General features: G+C 37.5%; 2 protein-coding genes across 2 annotated transcripts; both read right to left on the reverse strand.

Moving 5' to 3' along the window:
- Window positions 1–1,232: 1,232 nt before the first annotated feature.
- On the reverse strand, window positions 1,233–2,183 carry LOC105811463 (olfactory receptor 51F2-like). Its single transcript, XM_012645658.1, has one exon. It carries the CDS (start codon window positions 2,181–2,183, stop codon window positions 1,233–1,235), a length of 951 nt encoding a protein of 316 aa, XP_012501112.1.
- Window positions 2,184–10,177: 7,994 nt separating this feature from the next.
- On the reverse strand, window positions 10,178–11,143 carry LOC105811374 (olfactory receptor 51F2-like). The gene has a single exon (XM_012645558.1). It carries the CDS (start codon window positions 11,141–11,143, stop codon window positions 10,178–10,180), a length of 966 nt encoding a protein of 321 aa, XP_012501012.1.
- Window positions 11,144–12,962: the final 1,819 nt, after the last annotated feature.

Here is a 12,962-nt window from a genome sequence, read left to right on the forward strand (position 1 = left end):
AAAAAAAAAAAAAAAAGAAAAAACAGAACCAACCACTAGTGGGCCTTTATCAGAGATCTGACTCCCAACTCCATGAGAGGTCCTCCTCTATGCTTTTGAGGAGTGAGCTATACCTGGGAAGTGTCCTTTCCTCCAAGATTGGGTCTTGATCCCATGTGCTCCATCCTTTGAGCTAAGGTACCAGAACCAGCAGGGCAGTGCCCTCTCATTATAGCTCTGAGTGTCAATTCTGGGAGAAACCTCTACCAAGAGTCTAGTTTTAATAAGCTCAAACTCTTCTCTGTGTTCCCCAGCCATACAGGTGGCAGAAACTTCCCACAGTTATTATTTCTGTATTATTTGTGTGTTCTCTTTTTACCTTTTTAGTCCTCCACTACCTGTTCTCCAGTTCTTTGTATTAAATGTTCCCTCTGTTAATTCTGTTAATTATTTTTCAACCTACAGCCTGACTGGTATAAACACTTCATCCTTTGAGAAGGAGATCCAAATATAGCACTATAAATCCAACAAGATTAAAATATTTCTGTATTTGCTTCCTTTAATCTTGGGGCTTCAAAGAAAATTTATTTCAAGTTGATATTTCCAAAAAGAAAGAACACATTTATTAAGTAGTAAATATGACATTAGTACTTTTGATTAAACGATACAAATTGGAGTTGAATTAAGAAGAGTTATTTTTTTTACAGAATGTTTATGCTAAAAATATTCCCTGAAGGGCTGGGAGAAGGTATGAATATTTGAACAAATAATGTTAGGTTACTGCCAAGGCAATACAATATTTTTGATGATTATACTAGCTGTTAAATGAAGAGGTCAGGGAGGGCAGAGAGGAAGAAGGACAGCAAGAATATTTGCAAGAATTAAGTAACCCTGGGCACCACCATTTGTGAGCAGGGTGATGTCATTTCTCTCTGTAAAGGAGAAATTAAATCAACAAGTAGACACCTTCTCTTTTTCCACATTTGTAAATGAAACTGGGTCATTGGTTATCTAGATCATCGAAAATCCTTCATCGTAAATGAAGAAATGCTCCTATTATCACTATGACTTTCTAAGGAAAATAGTGATATCCTTGAGAATTTCCAGCTCATATTAATCTCAGCCCAGTCTTCTTACACAGAACTAAAGTTATCTTTTGGGAAACTTTAAACATAATCATGAGTCTAACCTCTCTGAATGACACCTTAGTCATCTATACCATGACAAAGACTAGAAAAAATTGAAAAGACCATCTAGCTCTTTGTCATGCTTAAATGGAGAACTTGCAGCACACCCTTGCGGATCTGTTTGGTCTTCACACTGTAGATGATGGGGTTCATTACTGGTGGGATCAGCAGGTAGGCATTGGCAATCAGAGTGTGTACATAGGGTGGGGCCCGTTTCCCGAATCTGTGAACAAAGGATAGACTGATCAAGGGAATATAGAATATAGCAACAGCCCCAATATGGGAGATGCATGTGCTGAAGGCTTTCTTCCTCTCTCCCGGGGATGCAGTGCAGAGGACTATCTTAATGATCAACACATAAGAAAGGACAATAAAGATCAAATCCACCCCAGCAGTAGTGATCAGGGCAGTCAGCCCCATTGCACTGTTGATCCTGGTGTCCGTGCAGGAAAGCTTCATCACATCGGGGTGGAAGCAGTAGGAGTGGTGGAGCACGTGGCTGCGGCAGTAGGACAGTCTCTTAAGAAGTGTTACCATTGGCGTCAGTGTTACTGTCCCCCTGGTAATGATTGCTACTCCAATCTGTGCAATCTTAAGGTTCGTTAAGACAGACGCGTATCTAAGACGATTAGAAATAGCCACAAAACGATCAAAAGCCATGGCCAAGAGCACTGAGGATTCCATAACAGTGAAAAGTTGAATGAAAAACATCTGGGACAAGCAGGCATTAAAGCTGATCTCCCTTTTATTGAACCAGAATATACCCAGCATGGTGACCAGAGTGGATACGGACAGGCTGAGGTCAGTGGTGGACAGCATGGAGAGGAAATAGCGCATGGGCTCATGGAGGCTGGGCTGAGTGACGATGGCGAAGAGAATCAGGCTGTTTCCTGAGAGGGCAGTTACATAGAGGAAGCAGAAGGGAATGGAGATCCAGGTGTGGAAGGCTTCCAGCCCAGGAACACCAGTTAGCAGGAAAATGATGGAAGATGATGTCATATTCTGCAACGTTGGCATTTTGAACTCAAACTGCAGAATCTTAAGCTGAGGATCTAGCAGTGATAAACTGTATTTATTATAATATTTATTTATTATGCATTCAACCTGAAGTTATCTCACTAGGTAAACATTTTAAAAAGACAGTATCTATATTGTATAAAGAGCTCATGAACATTGGTTAAAAAAAGAACGACTAAAACCACATCAAATAAAGAAGCAGAAAATAGGAAATAAACAATTACCTGAGCATATAGAATTTGTACAAAGAGACCAACATTCTATTTAGGTTTGCACGTCTGATTAGCAATGGGGCTGGAGTTTTAGCCCATCACCTCCTGACTCCCAGTAGTAGGCAGTTAGTAAATATTTGTTGAAATGTGCCCAAAGGGTTGTGTGAAATTTTAGAAAAATAGTAAACAGTTATACATTCATTCTGATACAGTAATTAAACTACTTTAGCTTCCCTGTTCATCTCCTGGATATCCCTTTGAATCAGAATCAGATTCAACATCTCCAATAAATAGCTCACATTTGTTCCTCTCCTACTATCTGTTAGCAGTGTGATAATACTCTGGATAATCTTACAGTCTATTTGCAATATCAAAATTTGAACTCTACCTAATCAATTTTCATCCCACATAACAAGTATGAGCAATTGAGAATATTGTCTATAAACAGAATTATTTGAATATAGAGGGTCTCCAATATAAGTATTATGGATAGTTTGATGTTATGAATTTTTATCCTGCATCCCAAGTCAATTGTGTTACAACTGCATGTTCTAAATTTTGACTGGGTTAAAATGTTCTGGCTTTTAACATCAGGCGACAAATTATTAATACTAATCTGTATGTGTCTCAGTTTCCCCATATCTAAAGTAACAATGACGTGCATACCCCATAGTATTGGTCTGAGGATTAAACTAGTTAACGTCTGTGAAAATATCAGCAGAGTAGCTCACTATGGTAAAAGCTGACCAAATATTAGCTATTATCACTTAAAGAGAAAAATTAAAGTTAAAAAATTATACAAAGATTTCTCACTCTTTTTTTTTTTCCTATATCTATTCTCACACCTCCCCACTTATGTACTTGTCCTTTTCTTGGAAGCCAAGAGAAAAAGAAAAATATGGGTATATTGCCTCTTTTTTTTTTATTCTCAAGTTATAGAATGGTATAGGATATATTTTCTAATTCTGACCTAGGTAATGTCCACTGGTTAATACCTCTTTCTTATTTGGTCTCTTCTTCCTCACACAACTATGTTTTTCTCATCTTTCCTGATTGAAAAGAAAAGCTCTTGCTCCTTTCCATACCACCCTACTACCTAGCCTCCCTAGCAGTTTTGGATATTAGTTTAGTTTAACAACAAACATGACTGAGTTCAAACTGCAATCTAGACCACGGGGACACAGAAGCAAGTTAGATATTATACCTGCCCTCGAGGATCCCTAGGAAAGAACAGGGTGGTTTGGAAAACATGTGTGAGCACATGAGTAAAATGCAGTGTGTGACATATATTATACAATAATGGGATTGTGTTTAAAATACAAAGGTTGTATATATTAAAAATTTGTGGTGGGTGTGTCAAAAGATTCTTTGAGTAAGTAAAGAATTTTTGTGCAGAGGTCGATAGGTGAAAATTATCATGAAAGAAATTCTAAGCATATCCAAAGGCAATGGAGTTTCAGATATTTTAGAAATGGTACTAAAGCATGAGATACAAAGCATGAAAAAGTAGTGTTTAAGAGGTAACAGGGATCAAGTATTGAATTACTTGCTACTTTCAGAAGGGTAAGGAACTGATATCCTTACTAAAATCTTTATAAATATGCTGATTTCTTGCTAAACCTAAACATAATTTGAAAACAAAAAAACCTCCTTCTTACCCTGCCTCCCTGCTACATGAACATCTTTTCCTTTACCAACAACTCATAAGTTGTCTATCCTCATTTCCCTCTTTAATGGTTTACACCTATAGTTCATTCTGAGTTTCTGTTTTTGCTGGAAACATACTCTGCTGCATTAATTATCTGTAGCTGCTTTAAAAAATTAATAAAAATTCAGTCACTTAAAACAAAACACATTTATTATCTCACAATTCTGTAATTCGGATGTCTGAGCACAGCAAAACTAGGTCTTCTGCTCAAGATCTCACAAACTGAAAGTGAAGTTTCAGCCAGGACTGTGTCCTCATCTTGAGCTCAGGGTCCTCTTCCAAGCTCGTTCAGATTATTGTCAGAATATATTTCCTTGGGGTGTAGGACTGAGGTCTCTGATTTCTTGCTTGCTGGGGCCTGGGGCCACCCTTACCTCCTAGAGGCTATGTGTTCCTCTCACAACACAACATCTTACTTCTTCAAATCTGGCAGGAGAATCTCTCTACTATTTTTTGTCTCTTTTAAAGGCTCATGTGATTAGATTGGGCCCACCCTGTATAATCCTCCTCTTGATTAACTCAAAGTCAATTAATCAGGGACCTTATTTAAAGCTGTAAAACTCTTTTTCCATATAATGTAATATAATCACAGGAGTGATATACCATCACATTCACAGGCCCTACTCACACCCAAGGGTGGATTTTATTACAGGACCAGTACACCAGCATGGCTAGGAATCTTCAGAGCTCTTTTAGAATTCTGCCTACCCCAACCGTCAAGGTTTTTTAATCTCCAAACCTTCATAGGTTCAACTTCTCAAATGCCTCTTGATTATTCATCCTTATCCTCCAGTTCCATCAGTGACCATCTTCCCTCCCTACAGGAACATTTTGATGTAATCAGCCTGGGCTTTTCCCTACTTCACCAAATTACCAACTCAGAGCTCATGCTCTCACACTAATGTGCTTGCTTAATTCATGCAGTCTTTTCTTCTTTGAATAAGACGAAATTCTTTAAACTCATTATTTGATCCATTGAACCATTTATAAGTTCAAAATGAATTTGTTTATTTCAGGAAGGATTCAGTGGCATCAGCTCCTCTAAGTCAGGAGAAATTACTTCATCTGGAGTTATAACCGTTTATATTTATACATCTAGAATAGTAGTTATGCCATTGTATGATCATGAGTTATTTGAAAATATGCCTCTTCAACCAAATTAAGCCACTAGCAGGTGGATCATTGTTTATTCATCATTATATTCCCAATACCTTGAACTCTATTCTGAAAACTGTGAGTGTACAATGTATGCTTGTTGACATAAATTCAATATGAGAGTTGTAAACTGACCAAAGATTCTGAACGTATATCAAGACCTCAACAATTTCTAGTTTTGGCCAGGTGTGGTTGCTCATGCCTGTAATCCTAACACTCTGGGAGGCCAAGGAAGGAAGATTGCTTGAGCTCAGGAGTTCAAGACCAGCTTGAGCAAGAGCCAGGCCCAGTCTCTACTAAAAACAGAAAAATTAGCCAGGCGTCATGACATGCACCTGTAGTCCCAGCTACTTGTGAGGCTGAGGCAAGAGGATTGCCTGAGCCCGGGAGTTTGAGGTCGCAGTAAGCTATGATGATGCCACTGCACCAAAAAAAAAAAAAAAAATCTACTTTTGTTTGTTTAAACCATGCTGTGTTGCCTGAAATTACATATGTGACTACTGGAGGAATCTCACTGAGCTTGCCCACATTCCCACAAACTGAGTAATGGGTTTGTTTGTTTCTGATGAAAGACTCTGCCCTAGTATTGGAGGATTAACTTTTGTGTGCCCTCCCATTTGTTGACAGTAATTCTTTCCTTCTTAAATGACATTAATACTCCAGTCCCACTAAAAGAACATGCTGCAGGTTCTGTGCTGGACTGCCTTGAATTGTCTTTTCTCTCTAATTACAGAGTCAGTTATATGGTTATAGGGTCAGGCAAACCCTAGGTTCAAATACTGTCTCTGTCATCAACTAGCTGGAGTTCTTCAAATAAGCACTTTATATCAGATATCATTGCAGTGAAACTGTAGCTCACCAATGGCATTAATTTGTGAGGATTAAGTGAGATAGCATTGTAAAGCATCTAATATGCTGACTAGTGCATGGGACAGGGGAGGCCTTTGATAATAGTAAATGAGGATGAGGATTATGGTGGCAATGGGTGGTGGTGGTGGTAGGGGCAACTGACCTTAGGTGGCAGTTTTGAAATGTGACATGATTAACCAGAAAATTCTCAATTGCATGGGCATGTTAACAACTTGCTCTAAGCAGCAAGACAAATGGCTCATAGACCGGTTGAACCTCCTCAGAATAAAATGTCCCCAGAAAATACAGACTTTAGGAAAGAGATTTCTGCTATTTTTCTTAGGTACCCCTGAGAGCTTTTTGCAGTTAATAAAATCTTCCTTATTCTTAAAGTAAACCAGTATGTAAAAGGCCTAATGTTTCCCCTGAATGCAGCACTTTTACTCACAAGGTACAGAGATGTGTTCTTCCCCGTCCTGTTTTCCAGGAAGGGGCCCAGGGAGCTGTGGAGGTGTTCTACTCGGGGATGGGTAGCCTATATAAGAGCCATGTCTCAGGCCGCGTGAATCTCCTAATCAGAAAACTCCCAGGACAGTTGCATGGCCCTCAGAGCATGAAGGTCCCCAAGGATTCATTCTACTCCACAGCTTCCTTCTACTTCTACTTCATCACACTTACTTTTCTAGTTTCCACGTGGGGACTGGTGTGACAGCTCTTTAATCTTATGTTTTGTTAAAAGTAAATTTGTGAGTAAAAATACCCACATCCCCCAAAAAAACACCAGCTCACCCCTCATTCTCACACTACTTTCATACACAACTAATGAATTTATCTTCCTCTAACATCATTTGGGTGAATTTTTTACATATATTAGAAACCTCTCTGCTTCTGCCCTCCTCAACCAAAAAAAAAAGCTTTATTTATCCTTTCATAAAACACTTTAAGTATCTATCATATCCTAGGTCTTTGTACGGTAATCCAGAGAATAGAACATAGTCTCTTCCCTCCAGGGCTCACAACCTAGTGAGAAAACAGACATAAAACTCAGCGATTAAACAGGGTATATTTACAATGACAGAACACGAGAGCATGTATTTATCCTGCAGGAAAGTCCAGGTCCAGGTCTGCCAGGAGACGAGGAAGTACAGAACACGGGAAGAACAGCAGATGACTGACAACACATTCAGCCAGGCCAGGAGAGAGTAGCAAGAGGTGAAGCGAAGCAGGAAGGCAGAATGAATGCTATGGAAGATCGTTTAGGCATTCTAAGGCATTTGAATCTGAATAACAAAAATTTCTCAGCATGGAATTTAATCTTCCCCCATTCCTAGGAAAATGCATTTCTACTGCTCCATGTGAGGCAACTGAGGAAGTCAGGCACCTTATCTGAGGATTCCTAATACATTGCAGTTCCCTGCTTGATGTCAATATCAACCTGAATGGTGCAAAAATCACATTTCCCTCTAAGCCACAATATATCCGTTATACAGAAATATCAGTTCAGAAAACCTCAACGAGAACCTCAATGAGCTCAGTCTTGGCAGAATACCCCACTACCTACTCTTCCAAATTCTACTTCAGAAGAACCAATATTATTATTTTCAGCATTTCTTAAAAAAAGTCTTAAACAAGCATTGCTTGAGAAGGTCTATAAATAAAAGCAAAATATATAAATCTCTGTATTGGATAATGTTGAATTCAAAGCATAACACAGCTAGTAGGAAAAGTGAAAAGTATAACCTGTAAGATTAAAAGAAAAATATTTATACTTAGAAAATTATATCTAAATAGTATCACTTTATAAAAAAGAAAAGAAACATACTTTAAAGTGGATTTTATTAATGTACATGTAACCATACTATGCAAAATTATCTGTAATTGATGCTTAATTGTAGCATGAGTGAAAATTGTTGCTTTCACAAGAACATTCTCTAGTACATTTATTTTAAAACACACCCCAAAATATGATTGCCCATCTTCAAAATTCTTCTTTTTTCAAAACTTTTCCTGACCATCCATGAATCTAAATCATTTATATTTAGACTTCTATTACTTAGAAATGAATGCTATTATATCTTCTCTATTAAGTGATAAATTTCTAAGAACCATATTTTTCTTATCTGGCTAAGTATCTCCTGGGCTTATTATTTTCCCATGAGTTTAGGCTCTTCCTATGAAAGAGAGAGATTACCATGTATAATTCCTCTTGCATCTGGTATAATTTTCTGTATACAGTAGATTATTCATAAGAAACAACTAGTTTAAAATATTGTTTCAATTTATATATGTTGAGTCAGAGTGTAAATCCCTCAAGAGTGGAGTCTGTGTCTTCATTGGCCATAGCTTTATCCCTAGTACCTTCCACACTGTTTGCCAAAATGAATATGCTTGAAATATATAAGAATATATGTAATGTAATGTATAAGAATATATGTAATGCTTAATTAAATAACATATATTAAGTAACTATTAATAATAAAGCACTGTTTTGGGGTCTGGGCAAGATATATCAATCCCCATAGTATAATACCTGCTTTCAAAGAGCTTAGGTCAGTAGGGAAGAGAGACCTGACTACCTATAATACAAAGATTTGTTGATGGTACCTGAAAGAATAAAGGAAAAAAGAACAAGTAGGAAAAGAAAGGGGATGCATAATTCTGTCAGAAAGAGAAAAGTAATGAAAGACCTACAGGCAAGACATTCATGGTGTTTTTCAGAAATGGATATTATCCCCAGAAGTGGATAGACCCCAGAAGAGTGTTACTCTAGCATGCATGATAAACTGTAGATGTCTGATTAAAGTGCAAATTTGTGGATTCCATCTCAAGGTTTTCTGATTAAGTAATTCTTGAGTGTAGTTGAGGAATCTGCATTTCTAAAAAGAATATCAAGTGGTTCTGATGCGCTGGCGCTGGACCACATTGAGAACAGTGATGGACGCAAACGGAAAGTGGATGTCATACTATTGGTGTATCCAGCGGGCTGTGTGAAGCCAGATTTGTGAAGACTCCTGGGAATAAAGATCCAATGGAAGATTAAGAGCAAAAAAAGTTGTTTTTATTTGGGGGAGGTGTTAAGTGCAAATTGATTACATCATTGTCTGAAAAGTATTTTAAAAACTTCCTTATTGAGAATTTATAAAATATTTATAAAAGTATAAAGAAAATATAAATAAAGCAATATCCAACTATTCAAAGATAAGAACTTTTAACATTTGGGATGTGTCTATACATACCTTTTTCATGTATATGTGCATATATGTATATTCACTTGAAATATATATACACAAACGGTGATAAGTACTCTGTGTAGTAATCTGTCTTTTCTTTTAACAATATGTCATTTACATCTGTGTCAGTATTTAACTTATTGCCTTGTATTTCATATTTTATTTAATCAATACTCTAAAGTAATTGTTCAAGCAGTTTCCAAATTATCATTGTCATGTATAAAAATGTGTTGAACATCACAATACATCTTTACATTCTTGCCCATTTTTCCTCTTTGGACACATATTTAGAGGATGAATAACTAGGTCTTGTATAATTAAAATATTAATGCATTTGACAAAGTGACCCCAAGAATTTAGAAGTACTCTTTTTATTCAAATTTCTTCTTGTGTATTGTGCTTATTCTTATTCTTCAGCCACAAATAATCTAGTTTGGGGAATAATAATCATACCAAACCCTAAGAATTACTGAAACCTAGACAGTTCCTACTAATATAGATTGTATGAGACATACCTTGGATAGCCACTTACCCTAGAGGGTGTGAGACTGTCTAGACCCCAAAGTATGACTTTATTTTCCCATGCTTGCAGACATATTTTAAAAATGATCCCATACTGTGCCAACTTCTGTATTCATGATAGAGTCAATGTACACAAGACATAGTCCCTGTCCTCAAAGAAACCAGTCTAGAACTATGTAAATAGTAAGTTAATGGATCATCAGAATAGAGAGAAATCATGTATAGACAGGCTTTTTCAAAGAATAATAGTAACTCACAGGACTGAATGATCAAACATGGTTCAGGGAAGACTTCAGAAAGAAGTAATCCAAAACTTTCCTAAATTAGCTTAGAATGAAATACTTTCAGCACAGCCTTGCGAATTTGCTTGGTCTTCACACTGTAGATTATGGGATTCATTACAGGAGGGATAAGCAGATAAACATTAGCAATGAGTGTGTGCACAAGGGGAGGGGCGTGCTTCCCAAATCTGTGCACCAGTGACAAGCTGATCATGGGAATGTAGAAGATGGCAACAGCACTGATGTGGGAGACACAGGTACCAAAAGCCTTTTTCCGTTCCTCTGGGGAGGCAATAGAGAGCACAGAGCGGATGATAAGAACATAGGAAAGGAGGATCAAGACAGAGTCCAGGCCAGCAGTAGAGATGACAATGGCCAGGCCAAATGCACTATTGATCCTGGTGTCTGAGCACGAAAGCTTCATCACATCAGGATGGAAGCAGTAGGAGTGGTGGAGCACATGGCTGCGGCAGAAGGACAGACGCTTGAGGAGGAAGAGTAAGGGCACTAGAGCCACTGTCCCCCTAATAACAATTGCAAAGCCCACTTTGATGATCCGTGAATTGGTTAAGATTGTGGCATATCTCAGTGGGTTACAGATGGCAATGAAGCGGTCAAAGGCCATTGCCAGGAGTACTGAGGACTCCATGAATGTGAAGCCATGGATAAAAAACATTTGGCCAATGCAGGCATCAAAGCTGATTTCTGGAGCATTGAACCAGAAAATACCCAGCATAGTGACCAATGTAGAAAGACACAGACCTAGGTCCGTGAAGGATAGCATGGAGAGGAAATAGTACATGGGCTCATGGAGGCTCGACTCAGTGATGATGACAAACAGAATCATGCCATTCCCAGAGATAGCAATGGCATAGAGGCAACAGAATGGGATGGAGATCCAGGCGTGAGAGGTTTCAAGGCCAGGGATGCCAGTGAGAAAGAAGACCGCAGGGTGCAAAATGCTTTGGTTGAAGGATGATGGAGTAATAATTGAGGGAAGCATATTCTCTTGGGGAAAGAACCATGTCCTGTAATAATAGGGAAGAAAAATATTTTTAGTCTCTTCTACATATCATACAATTTAGGATTACCAGAGAACTATGTCCTGTTCTTTGACGGAATTGCATAATCTATCACTATTTTCTTAGATTTTATCTTGGGTGAACTTGGGGGAGACACAAAGCATTAAATTGTGTGAAGAAACCTGTGTTTTAGCAAGATTCCCATTCTGTTACATGTAGGGTTCAACATATTTACATGCACATACATAAAAGAGGAGATAGATTCAATAATGGAAAACATTTTTCAGTTCTATGACTCTGTGTACATGGACAGACAGGATATTTCTGGGCAACCGTAAGCAACACAACAGGAAATTCACCCTGTTTTTCTTCACTTCTCAGTTTCCAAAGAAAAAACACTGAGACCCATTAAAAAATAGGAGAATAAGATACTATTAAAATGTTTCTAGTAAAATATTTCTGAGTGAATAAATACTCAACAGCTGTTGATAAAAATAAGACTAAATACCAGGAAAGAACCAATTAAATCTATAGAAATAGACGACAGTAGGTGATAGTAGAAAAAAAAGTTTGTTTATACAGGTCGTAGTTGAGAAACTGATTGTGTTTAAGGGAAATTCCACCTGAAAAAAGATGGCTTAAAGGTAACCTCATCACAAACAAAGGAACTCATTGGAAACTTGTGGATAATAATTGGAGCAGAGTTATCTGAGCAAGTTTCTTGATTTTCCATTTTTGCAGAAAGGTATTGAGAAAGCATTGGCTGAGAGATCTCCCTCCTCTGTTTGGAGATATGAGTGTACACTTGCCCAGAGCCATACATCTATAGGGTTGAAGAAGTTCCTCTTTATTGGCTCTTGTCCTAAATTTTCTAACAGAGAATTTTTATCTACAGAAAGAATGCTTGGTTTTTAATGTATGTGTATTCCCCTTTTATTCATCCAAGCATGTATTTACTCAAGAAATATTTAAATACTTACAAAATGCCATTGTAAGCAATGGATAGAGTTAGAATTAGATCTGGTATTTTCAGAAGGCCTGTACATGACTCTGGGAAAGAAAATATTTGAGTGTAATTTAATTTGTTTACCTTCATTACAACCCATGAATTAATAAGCAGAGGCTTAGACTTGGATGAGAATAATTGGTTCCAGAAGTTGTGTTCAAGAGGGAATTTCTCTAGGCATTTGAGGAGAGGAAAAGAGAAAAATGTTCAATACAGGAAGCCTCTTTGAGCACTCACTTTAAAAAAATAATGAGTAGACAATTTGAACTGACAGTAAATGCAAAACAAAACAAAATATATGCATTTTGGAGTCAGCCCTTGGACCTCAGTTAGAGGACCAGCCTCATTTTTTCACCTGTGACTGTTACATACAAGAATTGAGTCATGTACCTACATCTGCATCCCAGGGAAAGTGAATCCTGCCCTGATAATAAAGCTTGCAAGTTGTGAAGCAGGTGTTTGTGGTTGAAGTCACAGGAGCAGTGAAAATATTAATATCTTGGAGTAATAAATCTAAGGGGAAAGAAGTCTGAGGAAAGAGCCTTGGGAAATGGCAGTAGATAATAAAAGACAAAAGAAACATCTTCTAATGAAACTGAAGAGGCATGACCACTAAGGTAACAATGACTCCCAGGAAAACACAATGATCTCAATCTTTTTAAATTGACATAATAAATAAATTGTTAAAATATATACTACTGAGTTCACGATCACCAAATTATTCTGAACTCTTCCATGTTGGTTTTATAAACTATCTGAAGATTGTATAATACAATGCCTGATGTATTTGTAAA

This window comes from Propithecus coquereli, unplaced genomic scaffold (assembly GCF_000956105.1).
Source record: "Propithecus coquereli isolate 6110/MARCELLA unplaced genomic scaffold, Pcoq_1.0 Scaffold235, whole genome shotgun sequence".
Taxonomy (NCBI): Eukaryota; Metazoa; Chordata; class Mammalia; order Primates; family Indriidae; genus Propithecus; species Propithecus coquereli.